The 14,174-nt window shown below is 45.3% G+C and overlaps 1 protein-coding gene across 2 annotated transcripts in view; it reads right to left on the bottom strand.

Moving 5' to 3' along the window:
- Nucleotides 1-14,174, bottom strand: part of PAK1 (p21 (RAC1) activated kinase 1) — a 65,705-nt gene that overhangs the window by 21,489 nt on the left and 30,042 nt on the right. For both annotated transcript variants that reach the window (XM_032194022.1, XM_032194031.1), the window contains 3 exons: nt 6,819-7,029; nt 1,529-1,629; nt 77-224 (listed from right to left, as the gene is read on the bottom strand). In XM_032194022.1, the coding sequence (XP_032049913.1) occupies nt 77-224; nt 1,529-1,629; nt 6,819-7,008 (439 nt within the window). In that variant the 5' untranslated portion in view covers nt 7,009-7,029. The remainder of the gene's footprint in view (nt 1-76; nt 225-1,528; nt 1,630-6,818; nt 7,030-14,174) is intronic.

The following is a 14,174-nucleotide window of genomic DNA, read 5'->3' as shown; positions in this document are numbered from 1 at the left end:
AAAGAAAAGAAATCCCTGCATACATGGACTAACAGAAAGCTGGACAAAGCAGCCATGTATGATGATCATCATGTACCTGTGAAACTCATGTACTTCTGGCTGCTAGAGGTCTTCTTGGAGTTGTAAAACTCCAGCACGTCCAGCACTGCCTGGGGGTTCTTCTTCTGCTCCAGCTTGGTGATGTTGGAAGTCTGCAGTAAGCGGGCCCATTGCTCCGGCATTCCCTGCGGGGACAGGCACCTCGTTAGCCCACGGCCAGCCTAAAATGCTTCACAGCACACGTACCTGCTGCAGCACCCCTGTCACACTCTTCCTGGGGTTACTCAATACTAAAAAGGAAATAGGGAAAAAAGAAGAGAGAAGGGGAAGAGAAATAGCAGGTTTCAAAAAGACAGAAAGGAGCAGACCCAATGGTGCAGCTCAGGTGGAGTAAGAGAAAAAATTCCTCAAGCAAGACAATCTTTATGTGCAAACATATACATATTTACACATATCCAAGAAAGACTACGGAAGCAACGTGTGGTGTAGAGCATCTGACACAATGGACAAGCAACATTCGTGTGGGTTTTCATGTAGGGCTAGCATTCTTTGGTAATAGAGGTTTGGTGTTTATTGTAACCAAGCTGGGACAGCAGAGATGTTAACCTGGCATACAGAGCTCATAATTTCATTAGAGACACGTCATTTCAACCAGAAAATAAATATATTTGGAGTACAACCTGGCTTGGGACTCTCAGCAGCAGGAAGAACAAGTGTTCGTGTCGATGCAGTGGTAAATGATGGGGTCCTCTACCAAAAAAATTACCCTCACTGTTCTGAAGCGTTGCTGGCTACACCACCCCGAAGTGATACCTCACTGGCACATCCAGGTTAACATCCAAGTCTAAATGTGCAAAACACAACTGGACACACAGTTCAGTCTAGGAAAGCAAAATGCCTTAAAAATATACATATATATTACACACAGCCAAAACCAGCTCGCCTGTGAACAACTGCTTCTGCTATTAAATCCTATCTTGCAATCAAATTAAGAGGAGTGTGATGAAATACAGCTCTGTCTTCCTCCTATTTTGCATGACAATAAAAAAAAAAAGCATAAAAGTTTCTGCCATTTAGCCTTAGGACAACACATGCACGTCTGGCACAAACAGGTATGCACGGCTGTGTGCGTCCTAAAGGGGAGCCCTCTGAGCTCCGTTTGGAGGACACAGGCTATGCTGTAGACCTAATCCAGCTCCAGAAGAGGAAGGGAGGGGAAGGGAGGAGAGATATACCACATTTTGCTGCCCACATCAGCCAAAAAAACAGGAAAGGCAAAGTCTGCTGGCAAGCTGGGCTCCTGGGATGTGCCAAGCTTGACAAGCCGTCAGTCTCTCAGCAGGAATTAGTGGGCTGCCTCTACAGATGTAGATCAAACTAGATGATGGTAATAGCCTTTCCAGCATTACCGTATAAAAGATTAATAGGTCCTGGCTCCTCCCAGCAATAAGCCAAACCGCACGGCTCTCTGTTCCTCCAAATCACTTACTGTGAATTCTCCTGTGACTGCATCAAACCCCACGTGGATTGTGTGTTCAAAGTCGGAAGGGAGGGAGATCTCTGGCCGCTCTTTCTCTTTCTTTTTATTGGCTGGAAGAGACAACAACAAAAACAATCCATCAATCCATCAAGAATTATGATCTCCCCGACAGCTTCTCGTTTACCTACACAACCACCCCCAGCTTTTGCTAGTCAGAGGATTTCGATCTGAGGCAGAACAGCAAATTACAGAACTTTGTTAACTCAATACAGAGCAGATACATTCACGGACAATAACAATCAGAGTCCTACAACACAGGACAAGCGTGTAATGTATCCAAAATATCAGTTTTTGTTGAGTATCAGCCAGCAGTGCTAGACTCAATAGCACTCACGAGCTATTTACCTAAAATATCCAGGCAAACTTAGGTATGTCAGAGTCAAAAGCACAAAGGTGTTAACTGGAAGCCACGCAGTTCTAGACTTTTATAATTATTATTCTTTGTTTTTAAGCAAAATATTAAAAGATTATGAATAAAAAGTGCTGGCTAAACTTACTCATCTTTAATATTAGGGACAAAATATTGCTTCTCTCTTCCTACAGCCTCAAAACAAGACTCCACGAAGAAAACCAAATATAACATGTGCTTCTACTACACAACCTCATACAAGCAAAACCATTTCTATTTTCCTGCTCACAAACCGAACTAAATGTGGTTTCAATAACGGGGTTTGAACACACAGCAGGAAGAGGGCAGAATCTGGCAGGTGAGGAGCAGAGCTCATAAAGAGGCAGGAAAGGAAATCAAGCAGATGCACCCCACGAATATTAAAGTCAGATCTTCAAACAAGATTATTATGTCTCGAATTAAGTTTATCCATATTCATGACATACTAAAGACGCCACCTTCCTTTTAATATTTACTGTACTCGAGAAATGGAGACCAGTTTAAGGAAGAACCCCAGATTTGCCGCTGTTTGCAGTATAAAATAAGTAGAGCCAGGAGGAGGTGACTGAAGCACTTGTGTTTCCCAGCTGTTATCTGTTGGATCTGAAGCCAGACTGAATTTGTTTTGTGGCTGACATTCCCCAATGCACTTTTGGCAGTCTGAATGCCAAACTTCAGGCATTTCAGGAGCCTGGGAGGCTGATGCTCAATACTGCAGTTATTTAAGGCGCAGTAAGTATTTAAGGAGATGGTCAGCACTTCCCTCAAAGGACCAAATCCTGTTTTCCCCAGCACTCTGGCACCATTACAGAGCATCGTTACAGAGTTAGTATAGCACAGAGCAATTCTGGAGAAAGAAAAGGATCAAATGCTCAGCTGGGGATACGCAGAAGGAACAGATTGTTTTCGATCCCCCTCTCAAACAAAGGGGATAGGGGAAGCTGAATCACAAAAGAGCAGACTTGCCAAGGGGAAGGAGGAGAGCAAGCTGAATTGCTGGAGGAGCCATCAGAGATGGGAGCCAGGAGCCAGAAGCAGCTGCTGGCTAGCAGATGGCACGTACCTGCAGCACCGAGGCCTGCCAAGGAAGGACCGAGCAGCTGCATCCAGCAGGTATATGGAAAACACTGCATGCGAGAGGAAAAGGGATGCAGAGAGAACCAGCAGAAGCACCATATTGCATCGTCCTGTCTACAGGATCAGCCCCTTGCTCCAAGCCAAAGGGCACAGTGTCAGCTCCAGCCCAGAATCATTAAACTCAGGTTAAGGGGAATAGGGCAGTTGTACGAGCACCACGCTGCCCGGGACAACTGCCACGTCTCCCCATAGACTGGAGCATAATCCCTTGAAAAATATAAAATAGGTAAAGGGCATGACTTGCTATCCAGAAATCAACACATTTAGTGTCTTGATTTCTTCATTTGGACCTCCTGAGCACCCCAACATTCCTCCAAATCCCAACGAAACCCATTCAGCCAGCAAACTGAGATGAGTGCCAACCCCAAACTTACTCAGAACAGGAGACTACAGCCCAAACCCTTGCTAAAATCATCTTGCCTCAGCTATAACATTTATATAACAGCTATAACAAGTGGGTGAAACCATAATTCCTCTGTGTACTTTTTGGGATATGCCTGGGTGCCACAGTCAAGGTTTTACAGTGCCCAGACTGAACTAGAGCATCATGTGAACATGAATTCGTGTGAATCCCCTAGGATTCCCAGGAGACAATAAACTTCAGAAGCTTTTGATCCCAAATCTAATAGATCTAGAAGCCTAAATGTATTCAGACACTAACAATATAATAGCTTTTTGGAGCAGATATTTATGCCATGGAGGCATGAGCTAAAAAGAACTAAAGAGACGGGCACTCCCCATCTTGCTAAACGCTTAATCCCCTCGACAGTGATTATATTATCCCTGCAGTGAGTCAAAAAGCCCTGAAGATTCTTAACTAAAGTAAAATAAAGGAGAACTTGTATCTGCTTAAGGCCTACCTACCACCGAGTGCTTTATCCCCTGCCACATCTTACCACCTTCTCAGTCCAAACCTCAAACATCTGATGCTGTTACAAGAGCCGCCCGTAGCGTTTCACCACGATGCTCTGGCAACTTGAGCTGCACCCAGAAAGCACGAAAGGCCAGAGCAAAGCCTGAAAGCCCATCCTGGAGCATGCAGAGATGAGGAAGATATTCTTCAGCGGTGGGGAAGCTCTCCCCTGTCTGAGAGGCAGGATACCACACATCCGCGGCAGCGTAATCACCACAGAAGGGGCTCCCAGGCGCTGCACCGCGTTGCCTCGTGGTTAACATCCTGCCTCCGCGTGAATCAGCAGCTGAACTCAGCAAACCTCAGAGGAACAGCGTGTGCCACATGCGAGCCAAAGCCCAGTTTCTCCCCCCAAGTAGGTCACGGATGAGTCCCGAACCCAAGAAGGCTCGCGTGCTCACAGCTCCTGCTGAAAGCAAGAAATCACGGGAGCTCTGCATGCAGGTGGAGAGGACCCCCTGATGTTACAGCCAACTTGCTTTTTACATACCAGATTTGGGAGGTTAGGCTGGGACAGAGGAAATCAGAACTATAAACTGCACCCTACCTTCTGCAGGCAGAACGTGATGCTTCAAAGCAGCCTAGCAAGGTGACATAACTCAAGAGAAGTTCATGAGGGCCAGCGTTGAAGCCCCATGGGTACTTTACACCACAGCCTCAGGTGTGTTGTGATGTAAAAGATGCTTTCCAAACCTCCTCCGGTTACATCTGCCCTTCTTCACTCAGCAACCTGTAGCAGATGCCCTCAAGACGTCTCCCCTCATTGGCCTCCCCTTTGATCCAGGTGCACAAGCTCTCACCGGGTGTGTCTGCTCCACTCCACACATTTGAGCTGTGCCTTTGCATAAAGCACAACCCCTTCCCCACCTTCCCTGGCCACAAAATATCACAGTTTAAAGCCCCCTGCATGAGCCTGCTGGCAGAGATGTTCTTGCCTTGCTTTGCCAGGTTGGTGCCATCTCTCCTGAAGAGGGTCCTGCAGGCACAGACACCAAATCTCTGCTGGCAGCACCACTTCAACGCTGTCAAGGTCCTACACAGGGCTAAAAACTCTGGGGGGGTTCTTTGCAACCCCACCAGAGGTCATGAAACCCCCAGAATTACAGTAGTCTGAATAGGAACTAACTCTCCTTTTGGTCCAGCCAAGCCAACAAAGAGCACTTGATTCAGACACAAGGCCAAAGGCAGTGTCTGAACACCTGGGAATTTTACTAGCAGTTAAGCAGCAGGAGGCCTTGGGAATTTACTTGTCGTCATGAGATTAGAAAAACATTCCTGAGATGAAAACCACCCAATCCAAAGTGAAGGTGATGATGTTAAGGTTAGTTTTTGCTCGACAGGAATTAGAGGACAGAAGCAGCCACTCCAGTCTGGGCAGGTGTATTGCAACAGAAGGCTCTGCTGGGCTTGGCTGAACAAAAATCTCTCGTGTCTCGAAGCATCTGCCACATTGGCCAATCTTCAGTACAAACAGGCTTAAACCTTAATATCAGTGTCTGTTGCTTTACCTGAGCTGTTCACTTTTGCAGCTCTCCTTTAAAATCCAGCATTTCATGCAGTATTTCTTTTATTCTTGCACATTTCAATCTATTTCTTTGCTTTCTGCAACTGTCCAGCCTAGAAGTATTTTTTTAGAACACTCTTTTAAGTAAGCCAACACAAAAATCCTGCAGCTCTTTAGGATTACTACACATAATGGCGAGTTCTAACTGATACCCTGCAAACTTTTAATATTGAATTCATGGGCTGCAGAATCTAAAAATCCATGTCTGCAAAACAATCCAAGCTCTCCCAGACCCTACATCTCTGTTATTTTATTAGTGGAAGCATCACTCCGATCAGCCTTTTTGCTAAAAAAAAAAAGTCTAAAAGGCAGCTTCTCTCCTGAATGCCAGGAATTTGCAGATACTTAAACTTTACTTTAGTTATCCAGTGTCTGGATACTGCTGCAACACAGTGCAAAAAGCTGATTTAGAAAGAGGAACTCCACAAAATGGGTCAGATATAAAAAGAAACCAGCAGATATTAGAAGAGAGATATTTTTTTCTTACATTACTTCAAGATTTATGAGAGTTTTTAACTTATCCTGATCACTAAAAATTAGAATTTCATATATAGTTCACAGCTCCTATCTCAATTTCCATCTGCTACAGTCCCTATAATGGCAGAAAATTCCTTCCTTTCACAAGAAATGTGCAAGAATTTGCAGTGACAAATTATTCATAACAGCAAATAGACAATGCTTGACCCAAACTCTAGAATAAATGAGAGATTACACCTTTGACTGTAGGCTCTTCACAGCAGACCGTGCAGTAACATATGACAGGCCTGGCAGGAGACATTCAGTTAGTCATGCTTGACTCAAATTATTTGCTGTTTAAAATAACAAACAAGCAAAAAACTTCCCCTTCCCCACCAAAGGAACTGCCAGTTCCAGCTTTGACTGACCAACCTGTACCTGGTACCAGTGTTTCTATGGTTTTCAAGACCATTAAGGACATGTCAGGGTGGGAGAAGGCAGAACTAGTGCCACCCTTCAGGATGCTATTCTCATAATTTAAGAAAAAAAAAAAAAAAAAAAAACACAAAAACAGATTAAGAAAAATGGATTAATTGTGGCAAGATTAATCATTAAGAAAACAGATCTACAGCCAGCATTTTATGTACCCAAAAACGACCAAGCTGGCAGTGCAAGAAACAAGAATAAATTATCTTCTAAACCACTGTTAAGCACTAGGTTTTTACTAAGGTCAGAACAAAATGGAGACAGAAGGTTTATAAGAAAAGTCAAAATACTGTACTTTTATCTCCCGGTAAAATAGATCGGTAAAATCGGTCCCTCTTTTTCTTTTCTTCTGGGTTGGGAGGCAAAGGTTTTGAGCCATGGTTCAAAGTCCCTGCGTCTTTGCTTCCCGATCCAATCATGGTGCTGGTGTTTCTCATCGGAGGAGCAGGCGGTTTGTCTTCTGTTTCAACTCCATTGTTGGACATCTTCAGATGTAGAGGCTGTTACTAGGAGAAGGAGAAAGACAAGACATAAGAAGTGGGCTTTTTGTTTGCAAACTAGAATCGCATTTTATCAAAAAAAAAAAAAAAGAAAAGCATTTTCAACCAAAGCTGAACCTTAAAACAACACAAACCAGATGTCAGCACAACAAATTCTACTCAAGCTCCGAATTATTTCTGTTACCAAGACTATATTCAAGTCTACCAATTATTACCATAAAAACCTTGTTTCAGGGCACAGCCAACCCCATGGAACAGAAATATGGGGTGAGTAAATAAGTAAATAAAAGTAGCAGAGAGCAGCGATACTTGAGAGAAGCCAACCAGCTAAGACCTCTCTGATCCATACTAATTCCACCAAAATCTACGTCAACGGGTTTGCATCAGCCCCCAGCACAGGCAGTAACACGATGAAGAGAGATTGACGTCTGCAGTCAAAGAGCTTTGATGCGGCCGCTCGGGCTCCATCACTCAAAATCAGCTCAACTGCTGCAGAGGGAGATGGTCAGGAAGGAGCAGAGCTGCATCCTCATATTCTCCAACACAGCACTGGTCCCAGGCTGGTCCTGGATTTTCTGCCACTTCAAGCGCAATTCAAGCAGCCAGAAAGTTGACTGCATTTTGTTCTGTTGCAAGGGTCAAACAAAACTGGATCCTCGACATGCACATTAATCCTTAAGTAAATAATCCCTGCTGTGCGGATTTAAAGACGGAAGCTTTCGAACTGGGTAATAGATTATTCGGCAACAACTAGCTTGTTCCACCCAAATGAGCTCAGCATTACTTCAGACGCAGGCCGGCTGCAGTGGGATCCTTCTGGAAGCTGAAATTCGCTCGCATTGAGCTCTCAAAAGAAAGTTGGGAGTTAACCAAAGGACAGAAACCAAAAGAGAAAGAATTTTGTTTGGGTGGAAAAGCAGCTCACCAGCTTTCTGCAAAAAGGGAAGACGTTCGCTCAGGGAGAATTATGTGGTAGCAGAAAGTCAGAAGTGGTTTGTTCTCTGCAAGAGAGAAGTTGGGTTACAAGGCCAAAACCGCTGCTGGCTTCCAGGGAGCTGCTTTTCCACAGGATGGACTCGAAGGAACCGCACCGAAGTGGATTTTAATACCCTGGGTCACACTTCAAACAGATCCCAAACCCACACCGAGGTCCTAAGCCCAGTGAGTCTTCAGTCTTCTTTGGCCAAGCTACTGATGTTCAGCCTAACTAGCACGATTTGGCCCCAGGGCATGCTTTTCTCCAATTTCCTTTGCTGCATGGAGTCAAGAAAAGCAAATACTGAGTAACAGAAGTCACTCATGAGCAACAGGTTAGACCTTGCAGAAAGCAAGGTTGGTCTGCAAGATCCCCCTTCTTCACATATTTGGTTTCTTTGCACATGCTCTTAAACAGAAGGGCTGGCAGTGGTGCACAGACCACTTTGGACAAGCCTCCAGACACAGAAGGCTTTTAAAGTTTGATCCCATCCCTGCCAAATTCCTATCCCAACCAAATTGGGCAATGGAATTTTAAATTACAGACTGGCATTTGGGGTATTCGTTTTCATAGTGGGGCAGTTCCGGCATTTGGGAGGGCTGGGGTGGGGGAAATTTGCTGTGCATTCATCTGGGCGTGCTCTGACACGTGCCCTGTGCATCTCCCATTGCTCTTGCTTCAGCCTCGTGCCGTTCTCCGGCGTAAAACTAAGCAGAAATAAGTGGCAGGTGGACTGACAGCATGCAGCGGGCAAGGGACTGTTCTCCCCATCTAAGCAGGGGAAAAAAAAGTCTGAACTAAAACCCAACTGGCAAATTTGGCAGCCGCAGAAGGATGGTAGACAGAACAGAACATAAGAGCAAGTGGCTCTAGGCTGGAGAAAAAGAAGTGAGAGGAGGAGGGAAAATCCCCAGATGACAGGCAGAAGTTGCTGCAGCACTGGCGGAAGGAAAAAGAGAACATAAAAAAAAAATAAAGACCACGAAAACCTAAGAAAAACCTCAGGTTGTCAAGCATCCTTCTTCCCAGCTCCACCAGTCTACAAAACCCCAGGGACATCTGCTTTCAGTTTCTTTAGTGCAAGTTTTTCAAAACCCCTCAGTCAGAAAGGATGGAGCACAAGTGATTTACTGTTTCACCGCAGGGCTGGAAACACTGGCAGTACAAGCTCTTGTTTACACTGCGTTATTCCCGGAATGAGAAACTAACTACCGAGAAGTTACATATTTTAACGGACAATACTTGTTTATACCTATTTGATAAGTGCAGCTTTCACGTGGGCAAAGTCTACAGTACAGCCCCTCCTTCCTTCTCCATGGCTCGAGTCCCCAGAAGTCTCGTCATCAAAGCCTTACGTTGTGTGTTATAAGAGGTATTTAAGCTGTTTGGAGATAGTGGGTGGGAGAAATCCTTCAAGCCACAAAATTAAGAGCCTGGCTCTACAGCAGTCATTCCTTGCAATAAGCTGTACTATCCTAAAGAGTTCCCAAAAACTTTTTTTCCACAATGTATTTAAATGAAGAGGGGGGGGAGGGAAATACAAGAACCTGCTTACATGAGTCCTCTCACTGTGATATGGAGATACAGTTTACCCCCAAATTAAGCTAGCCGTCTTTGTTATACTTTAAAATTTGGTCAACTTCAAAGTTTTTGGATGAACTCCTGCCCTGAGAGGATCCCACGCAGCTCTGCAGGGCCTTGCAGCACTGACGGCGCCTACTAAGATGGCAGCCATTTCCCTCACCATAGCCTAGTTGACTGTGCAAATTCTTTTCTCCCTAAAATAACCTCCTACCAGCTCACACATAAGCAGAAGCTAAACAGCTCCCCTCGTGTAAAAGCCCTGCTAAAATTCAGCAGGCGGCCTAGCTTTAGAGCAGCAGTGCTGACGTGAGTCACCCTGCGCCTCACGATCCATCATGACAGGAATGCAAAGCGTCACCGGATCGAGCTTCCTTCCTTCTCCACACCAGCGTGACCGTGCTATAATCCTCCAGAAATTCATGCTACGTTTTGGTGGCATGGCTATAAAGGAACAATGGGAACGGTTAAACAGCACGTGAACTTTTCAACGGCAGGCAGATGAGGGAATGCTCTGTAATGCAGGCACGATTATAGTCTACTACATATTAAAACACCTGTAGTCAAACCAAACCACAGAGACAGCACTAGGATTTCTGCAGCTATTCAGAAGTACTCGAAGTCAGAAGCCCCAATTGTTTCAGCACACAGTACTCAAAGAAATAGAAGTTATTACATATTGCAATCTAGGACTACCATGAGCCAAGTCATCACAGCCTTGCGATCTCTTCATCAGCTTCTGAAGCCCATTTGCTTACCCCAGCCTCGACAGAGCCAAACAGCAGAGCTGACAAACTCCCTTTTCACATCTATGAAACACTTCTGCAGGCAGGCAGAAGTGACAGACAACCACACACAAGGAGGCAAGAGACTCAGGAAACCGCTCAGCGCTTCAAGACGGGGCAAGAGGCGTTCCTGGAACAGGAGGCAACACCCAAGGTGCCAGCAGCGGCGTTCAAAAGTTCAGAGTACGCGCATGTGTGCAGATCTGATCAAGTCTGCTCATCAGCATGAAGTACATAAGCCTTCGATTCATGTACTGTCTGCCTCTAGCTTGCCTGTAACCATAGGCCCAGGCTCCTCAGCTGTTCATCCAGCAGAGCAGGACCCTGATATTATGTGGAGCCTCATGGCACTACTGCATGTGACGTACACAAAAGAAACAAAAAATGAGAACAAAGATCCTTTATTTATGCCATTTTTCCCTCTGGTAAACCAGCTCACTTCAAACCTGATGCTCCACGGTGAACTGCAAGTTTCTATCTAGCCAGTTGTGTTTTCTTTGCATTCCTTTAGCAAGACAGGCGAGTGACTGATTGCTAAAACAGAAAGTAATTAAAAAGTCACAGGAGCTGAAACCTACGCTACAGTAGATGCCATAAAGATAACTATGTCCAACGCATACTAATTGCTGGAGTCAACACAAAAACTCATAAAAGAGCCATCTATAATTCATGCAGTCTGGCAAGGCAGTAGCTGTAAGTTACTCACTGCAACTTCCAGACAAATAAACTATATTAAACAAGAGAGGGGGAAGGGAGATGCTCAGCAACTTTTTTACTTTTTTCCCCCAACTCTGCCTACTGCCAGAAAGAAATCTCATATTTTTCTGAAATGATGTTTTTCTGTTTTTGTGAGTGAAGAAAAAAAGTCTTGACCATTAAAAAAAGGTAAAAGGCTACCTTTAAGTGAGTTGATCCTAATCACAGCAAGCACTTTACCTCTGCACCAGCGTCCCTGTATCCTGTCACTCCCTGGCTGGAGCCTGCTCGTGCACACAGACAGTTAAAATCTCCTTCCTCCTTGCACTGTCACAGTCGAAAGGCTGGCCCCTGCTTTGTTCAAACACATTGCAAGCAGCCGAGATTCCCTCCCCGTGTGTCACGCTTTCACACAAATCCCAGCAGAAAATTAACGGCACCGTTTACCAGCTGGGTTTCAACACAGGATGAAAAGACATTCATTCATTTTTTTTTTTTCTTTTTCACTTCACGTGGGATTAAGCTGCAGTCCCGAGCACAGTCTCGCATTGAAAGAAAGGCACCCCAAGCGTGTTCCACCTGGAAAGGAGGCAGGACACGTGTCCACATCCTCCAGCAGACAGCGGATGGGGATCTGGGACACACACTGCCACAGAAATGGGCAGCAGCCAGCCAGACGTCCCAGGGGAAGGCAGACTGATGGTCACAGTTAGAAATGATTGGGGAAAAAAAAAAAAAAAAAGAACAAAACAAAACAGTAACTGGAGCATCTAGCTGACCCCCCACCACTTACTGCATATCTGAGTGCTGTGCAAGCGTACCAATTAAACAAAAAGTCAAGGGCCATCAGTGCATCAGCCCAGACTCAACATTTACATGTGAATAATTCCTAAATAAGGAGAAAACCGGGTTTTAGCAAAGTTGTAATTAATAAAGAATTAGAAAGCAACAGTGCTTACTCGTCTGTCTCTACGATTCACCTGTTAGAGCCCTGCTGCTGCTGCAGGCACCTAAAGACGCTGATGAAAACACTAAATCAAATGAAGCAATAATTAAATCACTTTTAAAAAAATACACATTTAGAAGGGAATGTATCCACTCCTGCAACCCGAGTGGGTGGGGATGAGAAGGGGGCAGGAGGAGACACTCTCATGGCCCAGGGCCAACTCCTGGTTGCAGACTTGCTCCCCTGCCAGCCCCATTTCCATAGCACTAGACATAAAGGATAATGGATCAGTTACAACTCAACAGGAATGCCGGAGGAGTCCCCAGCTTGGAATTTTAAAAGCCAAAAGGCAGGAGGGTCCTTTTAAACATCGCTTTTTAATGCAACCCCATTCATTTGGGCTAACTGCAAGAGCTGCTGGTGAGATCTCGCAGGCTGTGTTTTGCAGAAGAACAGCATCGGGACCACAGCGGGCACCGCTTTGGGGCAGGAGATCTGCAAAACCTCCTCCTGGGCAGCGATACGTGCCAGCCCACCGCACCACACAGATAGATAGGCTTCGAAGGAAGAGCAGCCTAATTATAACCGCTCGATTCCTAGCAACAGAGCAGAGTTCTCCTTTCATTCAAGCAAAGGAAGACAATTTTTGATCTGCTTTAAATAATCAAAGTGCAGCCCTCACCGGCCTCCACGGCACGGACCCACGCGTGGTAACTGTTACAGTGACCCAGACACAGGGAAGGTTTCAGTAGCATCCAGGCAGGTCAAGCCCTTTCCGCTGGATTAGGCTCAAATCCAGCACTGCAGAGAGGCAATGCCAGCTCAAATTGCCCTGCTTCAACTTCGCTTTGGTTGTTTCGTGAATAACTGGCAGCGGCAGACAAGAAGTGTTGCACAACCCATGCCCAAATACCTGCAGTGCACGATGAGCTCACCTTACCTGTGCCCGAGCAGCTCCAGGAGGCTGCAGAGCCTGGCTACAGCTCTTCCCATCCCTCTGTAGCAGCCTGTAACAGCGTTAACACCCCACGAGAAAAAAACTGCATCCATATTAAAAAAAAAAAAATCTAAAAATCCAATCTGAGACAGAAGGAACCAAGAGGAGCATATTTTAGAAGTTCTCAGCCCACAAATCATCCCCTTTCTTTCCTCCTCTCCAGAAATGCCATCTCCCAGCCCCCTGCTACATGCCTGAACGAGCAAGCCTGCTGCTGCAGATGCCGGTGCAGGCTCCTTTTCCCGGCGTGGTATGGAGCAGCCTTGGCTCCCATTCCCCTCGAGCTCCCACGGCACGGCACAGCTTCGAGTGCAGAAGTCAAAGGAGCGAGCAGAGTCAGAGCTTGCTAAACAGGGTGGAGAAAATAAAGGCCTTTTATATTAAACCATACCCAGAACCCGTATAAGCAAGTTTCCTGGAGGAAATCTGTGTTCCGGAGGAAATGACTAGATGCATCATAAAGAAAATATATTAAAACACAAGTTAAACACACCACCGCTGCTCTCCACATAAGCTATTTGGCTCCAAGTCCAACTGCATACTAGCAGCAAAAGCACTGAAAGCTACCAAATTACAAATCATTTCTCCATTGCAACATTTCCAACCCAGAAGATGAACCCAGAGCTCAGAATTAAGCCCCATTATCCCCTAATGTGGAATAATTACTAGTACAAGGAGTAACCTCCCACTTCTACGGTGTAGCTCAAATGGAAAGCTCCTTTTCTACACCTCTGGTCAAAATGGAAAGGCTGCTTGTAAGCCGTGGAGGATGACAAACTCTTCTACAGGATTAACACCCCTTGTAATGGACAATACTGATAACGTGAGCTGAGCAAGGTTTGCTAAATGGGATTTGTCTGGCATGAGACAGATATTTTGTGTAAATCTAAAAATATACAGCTTCGTTCAACTATAAAAATTTCTAATAAGCACCTGCCTGAAGGAGTTGAGAGCAGATTTCGAAGGTAAATAGCTGTATTGATCCTGAACGTCTTACTCAGGTTTTAAATACACATCCGTATCTGCAAGATCACAGCATGTGTGCCTACCTCTTGATAAACGCAGAGATTTGGCATTTGCTATTTAGCAACAGGGGCAAGGATGAGAAAAACATCAGAAAACTAAAAAGTGGCCAGGTGAAGGGAGAAACATCCCACATCCACAGAGGAC

This window comes from Aythya fuligula, chromosome 1 (genome assembly GCF_009819795.1).
Source record: "Aythya fuligula isolate bAytFul2 chromosome 1, bAytFul2.pri, whole genome shotgun sequence".
Classification (NCBI taxonomy): domain Eukaryota; kingdom Metazoa; phylum Chordata; class Aves; order Anseriformes; family Anatidae; genus Aythya; species Aythya fuligula.
This window is presented reverse-complemented; position numbering and strand designations above follow the sequence as displayed.